Below are 13,636 nucleotides of genomic sequence, written 5' to 3' on the forward strand. Positions count from 1 at the left end.
GATCTCTGCCAGATCCTCCCGCACATCTAGCTGGATTTGCCACCTAATGGACGACTCCAGGGCTCATCATCTGTCTTCGACTGAGCATCGTCCTGGTCTGCAGCAGTCCTCTGACTGCTGGTGCCCTGGGCACTCTCTGTCTCCACCTGCACCTCAAGCGAGTGTGAAGTGCCCTCACTACTGTGCACTGACATTCTAACGAAGAACTAATGCCCACCAATGTGCTGGTATCTGCGTGGGTGCCTGGAACAGAGAGCAGATGTGACACAGGTGTATCTGGAGCCTGGCGGTCCTCTGGAGTCAGGGGTTTCCAGGGTCCCAGGCCCACCGACCTCAAAATTCTGGCCTATGTTAAAGATGCTATATTAGTTGTTATTTCGTTTAGCAATATTTTTGAATAATCTTAAAAACTTCACCAGCCCGTCCTGAAGCCTTCATTTTGCCAAAGAAAAGGTTACCAATATTTTCAACATTTCCTCATAACTAATTTTCATTTCAGCCAAAATCACTTTCAGTGCTCACTTTGAAAATGGCAAGCTTTCCTTTGATTTGGAGATTAAAATTGCAGACAGTATTTCATGTGGGATCTTACACGCCAAGAATACAACCTATTGATTTGTCGTCTGTCCTCCACTACTACTTTTTTTTATAATTCATGAAGGAAACAAACTTTATGACCGTGTGTGATACATGACTTACCATAGGGGGTCGTGCATAGGCAACTACAGCTGCTGCTGCCGCAGCACTCATCTGAGGTGAGATATTATGCAAGCCTGGATAACCTCCTGGGCTGTTCAGTTCTCCATTTATGCCGGAATGAGGCACTATCCCAAAAGGTGAAGGATAAGGTCCTGGTACTGCCAAGGGTGGCCTTAATGCTGAGGCTGAAAAGTAATTGTGAGAAAGGGTTACTTTATTTTAGTATTTGCCAAATATGGATTATGTTTCAGATTCAAAGACAAATCTACACGAAATAACAATTAAAATATTTATCATTGCAGTACAGTTTGCAAATAATCACAAAAGCACAATTACTTTTTCAAAATATTGATCTGTCGAATAGGTTCCAAGTGCTGACAATTTAAATTAACATGACAAATTATGTTTTACAGCATTCCCTCCTCAAATTAGTCTTTGAATACCAACAAGACAATGCTAAAAAATTGAAAAAAAAAGGCATTGTATCAGTTGTTTTACTATTTACAAACAAAGAATGATAGATTAGTTACGTAATGAGTCCATCCCTGGAGGTTTGCAGAGGCCTGGACGTGGTCCCGAAGTTACACTTGTGCCTGGAGTTGGAACATCACCTCGTGGAGTTGGAGTACTAGATTTCATCACTGGAGTACTAGCCTTCTCATGCTGCATTAAGGTTATATTCAAAAGTACACATTAATATTTATGACAATAAAAGAGTAATATATTATTTCAATTACTTAACCAACATTGACCATGTGCTTACAAAAAGACTTTTTTTTAAAAACGGTTGACCGGCAGAGCAGTATGTTATTGCTCGTCATATTCCTGGCCTAGAGAGGAAAATGCCACCAGGGTTCCCAAAAGCTTTGAACTGTAAAAACACAACCAGGTTCGTTCTCAGAAAGGGTAAACAGGCTACAATTAATAATTTCCAGTTGTTACTTGAAGATGCTGGTGCTCTACGGATGGAATAATCCTGCCTTGTGGGTGGGAATTCCTGATCTCAGTGTTGTGAGATCAGAAATTCCTGCTTGCATTATACAGCAGCTTTCACTTTCCCACAGCAGCATCAGGTAGGAGGCAGAAGCAATACAGGAGGGTAGCTGGTTTTGCTCTCTTAGTTGGGTCGGGGAAGGGAGAGAACAATGCCAACATCGACCAAGAAAGAATTGGGGGAGGCAACAGTGGCCCCATGAACTGAGAGGGAAGGGGAAAATTAATCAACACCATTTTAAACAAAACAAATCCGATTCACAACAGGATATACTTGTACATATCTACAGTATGCAAGAAATTAGGAACAGAAAAATCAGCATTTCAATGTATGCATTCAGTCTATTACTACATGACTGACCTGTTTACATATCTGAATGGATACTTTCCAGCGATTTTGAGATTTCAGATTGGATTGTGGGTGTTAATTTATTTTGAAATGTTGGAATAATATTGCTTGGGCAAAACTTCTGGTTGTAAAATAAAATAAAATTCTGTGTAGTTGATTCACTGTTGCAGCTTGTATTAATGTGCTTTTAAGCCAGAGAAACAATGATCATTTCGGATCACAACTGCCTTCTCTCAGTCGAGTTTATAGGTCATAAGCTGCACACAAATGCAGGATTTTATCAACCATGCTTTACAACACATGCTGAAAATATAAAGGCAAAGAAGTAACTTATGCACTGGCACCTCAGGGTAACAATGTTAGCACGTTCTACAGACAGCAAAAACCAAGCTTAACTGTCTGAACTAATGAATAACATCAGCATGTGGAGTTAAATCTAAACTTGATGCTATGTGTAACAGAAGAATTTATCTAAGCTGCTAAAGGCCTCTAATACAACTGCCAGTATATAGTAAAATACTCTCTAGTTTAATTTAGTGATTAAACTTCTAACAGTATAAGCAGTTATTCAAACAAGTGTACACAACTTTAATTGTGTATTAATTTACCTTGTTTTTAAAAATTTCCTCCATGGCTTAAAAATGCATAAATGTTTTATTTTAATAGGGTTTACTTCAACTATTTCCAGAGCCAAATATCAAGACAATGGTTTATATGGTCCAGGATTTTCCCCCTGTCAGGGCGGAAGTTGAAGAGCAGGCGCACAGAGGCGCGTCTCCGATCGGCACCCCAAATCAGGGGCGCGCCGCCATTTTACGTGGGCAGGCCAATTAAGGCCCGCCCAGCGTGATGTCCGCCAGGAAGAGCTAAGCGCTCCCTGTGCGGGCAGGAAGGGGGGAGGTGGGGGGAGTCCCTAAACCTGAGAGCGTGCACTTCCGCGCATGAAAGAGCGCACTCATTTTCCTAAGGCTAAGTGCTGCCTCAGGGAGATCGGCTCTACTGTAAAAAATATTAAAAGTAGAGAAAAAAAATTCCCTGACATGTCCCCTCATGTGACACTGTCACATTAGTTGGGACATGTCCATAAGTTCTAAAAACACTTTAATTAAAGTTTTAAAAACCTACATGAAACCTCATCCCGCCCATGGTTGAGGTTTCATGCTTTTTCTAATGCCTGCCAGGGCTCCCGGCCTGCCCACCAACCTTAAGGTTGGACGGGCAGGTCCATAAATTACTTAAATGACCCTGTCAATGGCCTCAATTGGACGTTGACAGGTCGGCGGGCATACAGCTGATTTTGCTGAGTCCCGGCCTATTTGAAAATTTAAATGGGGCACAGTGACGTCGGGAGTTCCGCCGGCGTCACCGCGTGTCATTTTACGTGTCGGCAAGTGGGTCCCGCCCCACCGCTCGCCAACGGGAAAATCCTGGCCATAATGCTTTACTCTGTTCAGAACAGAATAGGGTTATTTTGCCAACATACAGAAAATCATTGCAAAGCCACAATTATGAATGTGTTGCTTAGATATCCAATCTCGTTACTTGAAACAAAAGTCATAAATATTTCCTGCTCCAAAGCATTTTTAAGACAACACATGCATTGCAAAATTTCTAGAGTAAAACAACTGTTTTGTGCAACTTCTGGCATGATTTAAATGAGGAAGGTTACAGCTGATACTCACATGGCCCAGCTCTTTGGATTTGAGGGATGAGGAACTGCCGGAAGATGCTGTGGAAGCTGGACTACTGGAAGCATCCTTCTTGAGTAGGCGAGATTTATCCAAGCCATTCTCACGCGGTGAATGGGCAGGACTGCCTCGTGGCGATGATGGATCCTACACATACAAATGCAATATATTTTCGTCATTTTATGCATTCACAAATTGATAAAGTACCACAAAGAAGGCTGGTGAACAAATTTCAGGCAGTCAGTGTCAGTTTGGATAAAAATTGGTCAAAATACTGAATACAACTTGTCGTGGTAAATGGTTGTTTTTCAGACGGGGGGATGTAGACAATGATGTTTCCCAAAGTTCAGTGCTAGGACCACTGCAATTGTCCATTATTTTAAGGGAAATGTTAAATAACATTTGAATTTTGTATCTAGTCTCCTTTCAACACAATTATATTACTTAAACATTGCAGCAAGATCATTAATTTTAGTGAAGTATCAAACAGCATGATACACAAAGTGAAAAAAAGTACAAACCTCATTAGAAACATCCACTACTAAATTGTCATCACTTTTATCTCCGTCACTGTCCTTTAAAACAAGATAAATATTTTCAGATAAATATTTAAAAAACAAAAGTTGTTAAGAATAATGGCTTGATCAACCCAGCTATTACATAGATAAAAACAAAAAAACTGCGGATGCTGGAAATCCAAAACAAAAACAGAATTACCTGGAAAAACTCAGCAGGTCTGGCAGCATCGGCGGAGAAGAAAAGAGTTGACGTTTCGAGTCCTCATGACCCTTCGACAGAACTTGAGTTCGAGTCCAGGAAAGACTCGAACTCAAGTTCTGTCGAAGGGTCATGAGGACTCGAAACGTCAACTCTTTTCTTCTCCGCCGATGCTGCCAGACCTGCTGAGTTTTTCCAGGTAATTCTGTTTTTGTTCCAGCTATTACATAGCATGCATTTGTTAAATATAAAGTAAACCACTTAACTCAAGGCTATAGACAGTCACTAGGTGGAGGGAGGTCAGGAAATAGCAGGCAAATTTTAATATGAGTAAGTGCATAAGACTGGGTCTGGGTGTGGGGGTGCGGGGGGGGGGGGGGGGTGGTGGTTAAATCAGGGTAAATTCTGAGCGCTTCAGAAACCCACCCACTTCTGGGGTTAATGGAAGCACGACAAAGGGTGGACTCCCAACTCCCTCACAGGAGGGAGGATGGCATCAATTTAAATATTTTGATGAAGTCCGCAGCCTCTGATTTAACCTATCCTGCAGGTTTTGAGGTGCGTTGCTGGGTTTCCCAAATGGGAAACCTGGCAACTGATGCGAGGCAAGGACAGCTCCGGGGAGAAGCCAAGCACCTTCACAGCACTGCTTGTGAGCCAGGGGAAGTAGGGGTGCTTCCCCTTAGCCCCCATCCCCATTCTTGTTAACAGTCAGGCCAGCGTATCTTCTACCCTTGACTCTTTCGGCACTCTCCTCTCCTCCTCTCCATGCTCATCCCAAATTGTAGAACTACCTCTGAGTTTCTCCCTCAAAAAGGTCTGCAGGCACAATCGTGCTTTTGCTCTTCAGGTATGATATTCCAGGTGCATATCCTATACACATTCAGCATCTCAACAACAAAAAATATTTGAGCGGGGAGAAGCTGTTACCACTGCCATGAGAGTCAGTAACCAAAGTAATTGAGATAACTGACAAAAAAATCCAGAGGGCAGACAAGGGAGAATTTTTTAAAAAATACAGCGAGTTGCTATGACCGGAATACACTACTTTAAAAGGTGGTTGAAGCAGATTCAGTAGACACTTTTGAAACAAAATTGGAAATACACTTGAAAAGGTGATATTTGCAGGGTTGTGGGGAAGAGATAGGGAGTGGGTCTGATTCAATAGCTGTTTCAGAAGCCATGTTGGGCCGAATGGTCTCCTCCATTGATGCATGATTATAGGATTCCAGGAAATTAACAGATAAACTAACTGAGCAAATTTCTCACTTTTAGCATTTATATTATTTTTATTTTTGATTTCATTTATGGATGTTATGTAAACTATTAGTGAGCTTTCACCTTTGTAGATGTACTGAAAATAGCTAGTTTCTGCACTTGAAGGCAAGCCTGCATGTTTCTGAAGCCTGGACTGCATGCACTTACATAGTGGCTCATGGAGTCCTTATCATCAACCTTCCTCTTTTTCACATCATTAGAATAATCAGGGCCATTCCTGCGCTTATCTGTGCCTCGCAGACCATCGGGTACCAACAGGGAATTGCTCTGTGAAGACATAACAGCTGCTTTCAAAAGAACATTCCTTTCAATTTCCCCATACAATCCTATGAATGCTTATGATACCGAACACAAATATTTTATAAATACAATATTTGCAGAGTATCCAGTGCCCTTAGCAATTTACCGATTGAAGGTAAAGAAGGATTTTTGTTTAAAAATAAATATTTATTCCCACACTCCCAATGAAGCTTCAAGGCTACATTTTAAATGTTGAACCTGCAGAATACACTGCTGACAAAATACTCATGGGTAACAAGCATTTAACATTGCTCATTAATTAAGATTTTACTACCTAGCCCATAAAGTCTGACAGCTTGTTTACAGTAGCTCCTTGCCAAGCACCAACTATTTAGGGGATTTTTCATTTAAGTCTGCAGTCATATTGCCACTTTTCCACTTCATAATAATGCAAACGTGGCGGTACAAGTTGAGAGTCAGATGACTAATTAAAGTAGAAGTGATAGTCCCAGCAGTGGGATTTCAAATCAGACTTCCAATTTGCAGGTGTACAGCAAGGCAGCGGATTAACATACATAATGATGTAATGACATCAGGACTGGAAGAACCAAGTCTAAGTGGCTATATAACTCCAATCTGTGTGATTGGTGTGCATGCAAAATATAAATTGATTCTCAGATTGATACATGCAATAACAAATGCAGCAAAAATTTAATTCCTACAAAAAAATGTAATAGCTGCTTGTTTAATGGTTTGATATTAATTCAAAGTTCTGGAGCCTTCCATCCATGAGCTGACTCCAGTTTACGCTGCTGTACTAAATTGAGTTCTTTCACCCTGGTAGTAGACTCACAGATTCAAAAAGACTGGGTTTATTAGTCAGCTCCAGAAATTGAGCCAAGTTTAGCTACATAAGCATCAGGTGCAGAAGTAGGCCATTCAGCCTCAATTAAGAAGTATCTAAAGACAGTTTAAGAGAATACAGAAAGATGGTAAAGAGGACTCTTCGTAATAAGACCAATGCACAATTTTAATCTCCATTTGTATGTACTTTCTTGAATTAAAACAATGCATATCCAAAGGCATTTCATATCTAACTGCTGATTTACACATAGCGATTTCAATGGTTACATGGTACAATTTAACATGCTCAGTTCTCATCTACATTCCATGCAACAATGAGCCATTTAAAGAACTAGGTTGGATTAGCATATCCAAGGGAGCAATTTGTTCAGTGATGTGTTAAAGGGCGTGAACAATGTAGAATAAAATGTGTGAAGAACACCCTAAATGCTCAGATAGCTTTTGTTCTGAGAAATTAAAACAAGAGAATAATGTGGAGTCACATGACAGTCATATTGTTTGGAATGCATTGAGCTCTTCCCCTTTTTTTCTCTATTTTACTGAGTCAGTAAATGTAAAAGAAATATTTCACTCATTAGCTACATGGACAAGGTTCTCACTGACATGTGCGATAAAGCTACCTAAGTACCAGACTCACAAAAGGAAATAAAAGCTTTCTTTTAACATATAAAGCTACCACTGCAATTTTCCAACACAGCTGAAGATGATATAGAGTTACAAGCACAAGAAACAACAAGATTGCTCAACACCTCAAGCCTCATTCTGTCAACTTCAAAAACCTTCTGCCTACTTCAGCGAATGCTTCTCCAAGGCTAATACTAAGCTGTCTTTTATTGACGGTCAGTCAAGCTAAAGAACAGCCAGAGGTCTCACATAAATTGTACAAGACCCAAATGAAATTTAATCCAGTGTAACCTCCTGTGTAACCTTTACTACTGGTTTGCAGCCAAAAGGCACAGCCTTCTGGAATCCTGACAACACTTCATTTCATTTCCAGTGGGCAGTGTTCCTTATTGTTCATTTAAAATTTAACTGGGCAACCACTATGATATTGGTCATGAACTTCAACAACTCCCATTGCCCTCCTGCACCACCCCCGCCCCTCAACACTCAAGCAAAAGAACAAATCATTTGAAGTTATACAATGCAAATGCAAGTCCTTATACATTTAGTGGAATATACAGAGGATAATTGATGCCTAGGAGCAATTACGTTGTACTAATCTAATCGAGAGGTTTAGACGATGCCCTGAACCACAAGATTGAAGCTTCAGTGGTTTTGAACTGTCAGCTGAATCCAATGATTAGATTGTTGCTTTGAAATCATTCCAAGGCTTTTATTAAAAAAATTACAGGGAGGATTTGTTCAGTTTTTGTGTTGACAGCATCTAACTTGGTTGGCAGATGTTGACTGCCAATACATTCACCCTCACTGAAGCCTGATGACGCTCATTGAAAGATTAACAACTGTGACAATACTGCAAGTATAGTGCGGAATAATATGCCGTTGAGAGCTGGCAAGTTCTTTGGCCAGTATTTATAATTTACCAACTGGAGCTGAAACAACCCTGTGGTAAGAAACTCCATGACAGAAATTCTATAGAACATGTCAAGGGGCAATGGAAGAGGAAGTGCTTTGGGCTAAGTGCACATTACAATTATCTTTACCCCATTAAATGATCTACCCCATCCATTCCTAATGTATTAGTTTTTGAACCTTAAAAAGTAGCAAAATAATTCATCTGGCACAAAAATTAGAGTGAGCTTTTGATGCAGCTCACAAATTCACCTTTGAACCATTTTTGGCTATAAAAACTTTATTAAGTGCTCTGGCATTTTACAGCACATTGCAGCTTAGTACTTTATGAAGGCTGCCTTAGGCCTATTTTGTTAATGTAACAACTTTGACCTTAGGATTAACAAGATTTAAAGCCCAGTTTATAAAATTCCCTGCAGTCTATCAAAATCATGCAGCTGTGGCAGGTTTTGGCTGCAACATACACTTAATCTTCAAGACCAGACATCTTCTCATTTCATGCTAGGTCAGAGTATTTTGGGGTAGGCCAAGCAATGATCCAATGGCATTAATTCCATTCGCAATGTCAAATAGGCATAACTTCAAAATCATCACATAGCTCAGTGTCATTGAGCAAAGCACTTCATAAAATCCAGGCCTCATATTATATTGTTAATAACCTGACCAAAGTATTTAACTTGTTTATTGCTGAGAAGAGAGACACGTTGTCAAAACTTTTCATCGTGCACTCATCAGGATAAACACAAGAATGCCAAATTTTAAATAATCACAACTATTTATACCACAGGTGAAAAGGGTGCTGATTGCTTCGCAAGCCGACTCTGATTGACCGAGGCACTGCCATGGGAGAAAGCAACAGGGAACAATAGATTCCTTATACTTCCAGGTAATTGCAAAAATATTTAAGGCTTGAACATATTTCTTTTGCTTGCAGAAATTGGGTTTCTGTGCAAGAATGTATATTGCTTCTAGCAGGTGTAACTGAATCACCTTACAAGTTTAACTGATTATCTTAAATTAGCTGTTTGTGTAGCTATTAGCGCACTTAGGATTGTTCAGCAATGCTGTCCAAATGCAAATTGCATCTAACAGTAGACATTTTGGTTTGGGTTGACAAAATCTCCCATGGAAAACAAACGTGGGATAAAATTGTGTGCATGTTCAGCTTTCTCTCTCCTTATTTACAGGAAGATAAAACTTTGCTGCATTGAGATCACTTCAGCAGATCTGCATACAACACCACCAGTTGAATCTCACGCTTTGCAAAACACGCTAACCATTTTCCCAAGTTCATGGAGGTCTTGACCAAGAGCTGAAACTTGCCACTAATTACAAAATTTTCATTAGTTAACTTGCAAGTGACAAATACAGGCAAAGGAGTACAAATTCAATGTTTTTTTTAAATAAAGTGAGATATTACAAGATTGATACAATACTTTAACAGTAGATCTGTTTATGATGTTGGGATAAATAGTGAACAGCAGGGCTTTGAGAGATTACCAAATGGTATAAATTAGGTCAATTTTTCAGCTGAGAATGCCCTGGGGCATTCTCAACCAACTCCCAAACAATATTAGCAACCTCAAAGTCAGAAGAAAAGCAAGACTTTCATGCCATAAATTTGGGCTGATTTAAACTGTAGGCCTCGAATTAACATGGTAACAATACTACTTTTCCACACAATTCCCAGAATGATGGATTGACTTGAAACTAAAGTGAAGCAAACTATACAGTTACAGCCAAATTAAAACCTGGAGGAAAAATCTTGCAACCTGGAGGAAAAAAATTGCTGCGAATTATCACAATACTTGCATTTTTAAATAAGATATCTTCTGGAGACTGGATCAGTGCATTAATACTGGACAATAATTTTGCTTTAGCAGGGTATCTAATAGTATTTGCCATTAATTAGGTTAGCTGTTCTATGCATAGATTTTAAAAGTATTGATGTTGCCAGTTGCTGAAAACGCAAGATGAATAATGATACAATGAAGGAAATTAGGTATGTGGGACATGAATGAAGAGGGCAATAAAATGTGTGTTCCTTAGCCAATCAGATTGGAGAGTTGTGAAAGGGACAGCACAAGGACTGAGAAGCAGGTAAATTGGAGTGGATGAATTCAATGTCAAAACTGGTACAAAAAGAGAAACAAACAGAGAAAGCAAGATTGGATTAAGAGAGAGAGGTGAAAGCGACAAAAAGGAAAAGTAAAAAAGTTAAATATAAAAATTTAGATTTTTTAAATCTCCAACAGCAATTAAACCTGAAGGAGTCGGACTCAACATTTGTAATGGTTAATTATCAGTGCCAGATAATTTTTTAATCACTGCTTGCCAACCTATCATTTCTTTAGAAGGGTATTCAGATTGGAATGGACATATTTAACTTTTTGGTGCGTATAGTTCATATGCACTATCCAAAAATAGCAACCTCACGCCATTCAATACATTTCAATAGTGAGACAGATAGCGAAATGCCATTTTCATGAAGCTAATGTAGCAGCAGTACATCTGGGACAGCACCTTTTAGACATCTGAATTTTAACCATGCACTTGAGTGGCTGTACCCTTTACGCATAAATAACGATGAGCACCAATAACCTCACTGTTAGTTTGACAGCAAATTATGCCCAATAAATAGCATAGTCAATACTGGTCTTGATAAATAGGTTAATTTGCTATCTTTTCCAATATGCAACAAAGATTGCATCAGACATAATCTAACTGAATGCCAAACACTAACCAAGGCAAAGCGGAATGGAGCAGTCCCTATGTAAACTGTAACTCGATAAGCACTCCACTTTACCGTAAATTAGAATGAGCAAACTAGAACTGGCTTTGTAAATCCCTCTGGTTTTTCATATATTTCACATGGCTACATGCAGCAATTGATCCCAGGCACAATTCTATGATTCTTATTCTATTCTTCCTGTATTGCCTTGTGGCAGATATTATTTAGTTCCAGCATTCTCAGCTGGTGGCTCTTTGTTTGAGGTAAATAAATCAAAATTAGCATCGGTTTTGCTTTTCACCTCTTAACTAGACATGGTCCATGACCATGTAAAGTTATCAAGGTATAAGTATCAAAAATGATTCCAAAAATTCAGTCTCGAGGTATGCCATCTAAAGTGTCAAATGAATTGAATATGCAAATTCTAACGTGCAGCATTTCAATTTTCTATTTTTTTCTCTCTCTTTGGCTTATATTGCTTTCTTGAAGACTAATGTTTATGGCCTCAAAATTCCACTCTTCAAAGCTTAAAACCTGTACTGTACAACAAAATATTTTATTCATATCTATGTGATCTCAGAATCTAAATGACAAGGTATTGCACACCAAAGTTCCAATCTCAGTTTTGACTCAATATTTAATACTCCATTTACTTGAAAAGCTTATCTTGCCTCAGAGTTAGGGAACCATCTGAGGAAGGTGAATTAAAATATCATAATTTGCCTCCAACTGTAGCAGATGGCACTGGGCTATCATGTTGGCTCTGACTACTGTAACTTTTTTCCAAGCTCTTACATACAAATGTGCACTTTCTAAGGGACTGCTTTTTGCTGCAACTTACTCAGAGGACAAACAGGGAAGATTACACCACAATAGAACACAGTTACATCATGGAGCTACTTCTGTAATATGACTGGGTATAAAATATAGCTTTTCTTTTTAAAGAATGTGATGGGCAAATACGCCAAGCACTTTTTGCACAGTATTTTACCATGAACTCAAGGTAAAAAAAATCAGAGCGGGACTTAGCTGATCTGGAAGCAATGCGGCAGAGGATCTGACACTGGAATGACCTAAACCATCCCTCCCGACAGATAGATGGAGGCAAAAGGGGGAAATAAAGACTTTTATCTGCTCTACAATGTTGAAAAAAAATCAATTTAGAGAACAAGCGACGTCAAGCTACTGTAAATCACTTAAGTTCATTTACGCACAAGAACTGATGAAGATTACTTCATTATTCCATTATTTAGCAATCTGTCAAGATAATTTGCTGTGCAATGCAGACAGGAGACTTTTCCCCAAGCACCGATACATGTTATATTAACAGAAACAAAACAACATTTAAAGTTTACATAATGCAATTCCTTAAAAGTAATTCAATGTTCCCATTACTAAATTAGCCAAGCAAACTAAACACAATTTTTCCAACTATTACTTAAAAAGCATTTTAATGCTTAACATAGCATTACTTCCTGTCATTGTGAATTGTGTGGTTTGAAGCCTACATAATGGCTAATCTGGACCCTCAAGCTGACTCTCTTGCCAACAGAATTCAAAGGAAAAACCTCAAGTGGCAAACGCAAATCATCTTTTGAAAAGAAAACCCAATCGTGCATCACAAGCAAGATGGCAGGCTCCCTAATGTGAATATAATGCCTATTATTCAGATATGTTTCCTCAGCTGCCACACCAATCCTCCTGGGACCAATACTTTCCAGGCTGTAAGAAATAAAGGAAGCATGTCTGAAAAACAGACCTGAAGCCCATGACAACTCATTTATCCTCACTAGCCTAACCCAAGCATAATGTGGTTAATGCACGAATAAGCTCATAGTGTTGATAAATAACTTGGTGTGCTGCACATTTAAACAATTAGATAGTCATTAAGCTCCAAATAATATTATGTGATAATTCTATGCTGCACCTGGTGCAAATTATGACATTTTAATTCACCTACATACTCATTATGATACGCTTTATGCATGTGTGGCTAACTGCATCTTAATGAAAGAAACATAATATGGGAAAGAACAAAATATGTTCAAGCGTTAAAAGGATGTAATTTTCAAAGATGATCTTGATACACATGAGGAGAGCAATTAGGACAGTACAAAGCAAGCTAAGGGTTTTCACTGGCAGATCATGGCCACATTAAGTATGAAGCTGTGAAAATTTGTCAGAGAATTTTTAAAAGTAGCTTCTGTAAAATGTCATGGGTAATTTGTCAAACAGGCACAAAGCAACAGAGAACACAATCCACTGCAAACTAAATTTCCTTCAATATGCAGAAAACCTAAGCTAAGTTCCATTATTTTTTGAAATTGCAATGGACTATCCACTAGGAAGTAAAATGATTAATGTCATCAAGAAGCACTGGGGTAAAATGGCTTTAGGCCATTTTTCAGGGACAAATGTTTGGCATGCTCAAAGTGCACAACTGATTACCTGGCTCAATTAAGGCCCAAATTAGACCCTGTGTCTCGTTTGAATGGACTGGGTGAGCTAGCAGTACTACATGCACTTTTAAGTGGCAGCTGG

General features: G+C 39.0%; 1 protein-coding gene across 3 annotated transcripts in view; it reads right to left on the reverse strand.

Annotated features, from left to right (window-relative positions):
* LOC121276986 (transducin-like enhancer protein 1) overlaps nucleotides 1-13,636 on the reverse strand; it is a 128,161-nt gene that overhangs the window by 34,247 nt on the left and 80,278 nt on the right. For all 3 annotated transcript variants that reach the window (XM_041185771.1, XM_041185770.1, XM_041185769.1), the window contains exons 9-13: nucleotides 5,872-5,991; nucleotides 4,251-4,304; nucleotides 3,724-3,876; nucleotides 1,230-1,362; nucleotides 700-884 (exon numbers count right to left, since the gene is read on the reverse strand). In XM_041185771.1, the coding sequence (XP_041041705.1) occupies nucleotides 700-884; nucleotides 1,230-1,362; nucleotides 3,724-3,876; nucleotides 4,251-4,304; nucleotides 5,872-5,991 (645 nt within the window). The remainder of the gene's footprint in view (nucleotides 1-699; nucleotides 885-1,229; nucleotides 1,363-3,723; nucleotides 3,877-4,250; nucleotides 4,305-5,871; nucleotides 5,992-13,636) is intronic.

The sequence above is a fragment of the Carcharodon carcharias genome, chromosome 4 (assembly GCF_017639515.1).
Source record: "Carcharodon carcharias isolate sCarCar2 chromosome 4, sCarCar2.pri, whole genome shotgun sequence".
NCBI lineage: Eukaryota > Metazoa > Chordata > Chondrichthyes > Lamniformes > Lamnidae > Carcharodon > Carcharodon carcharias.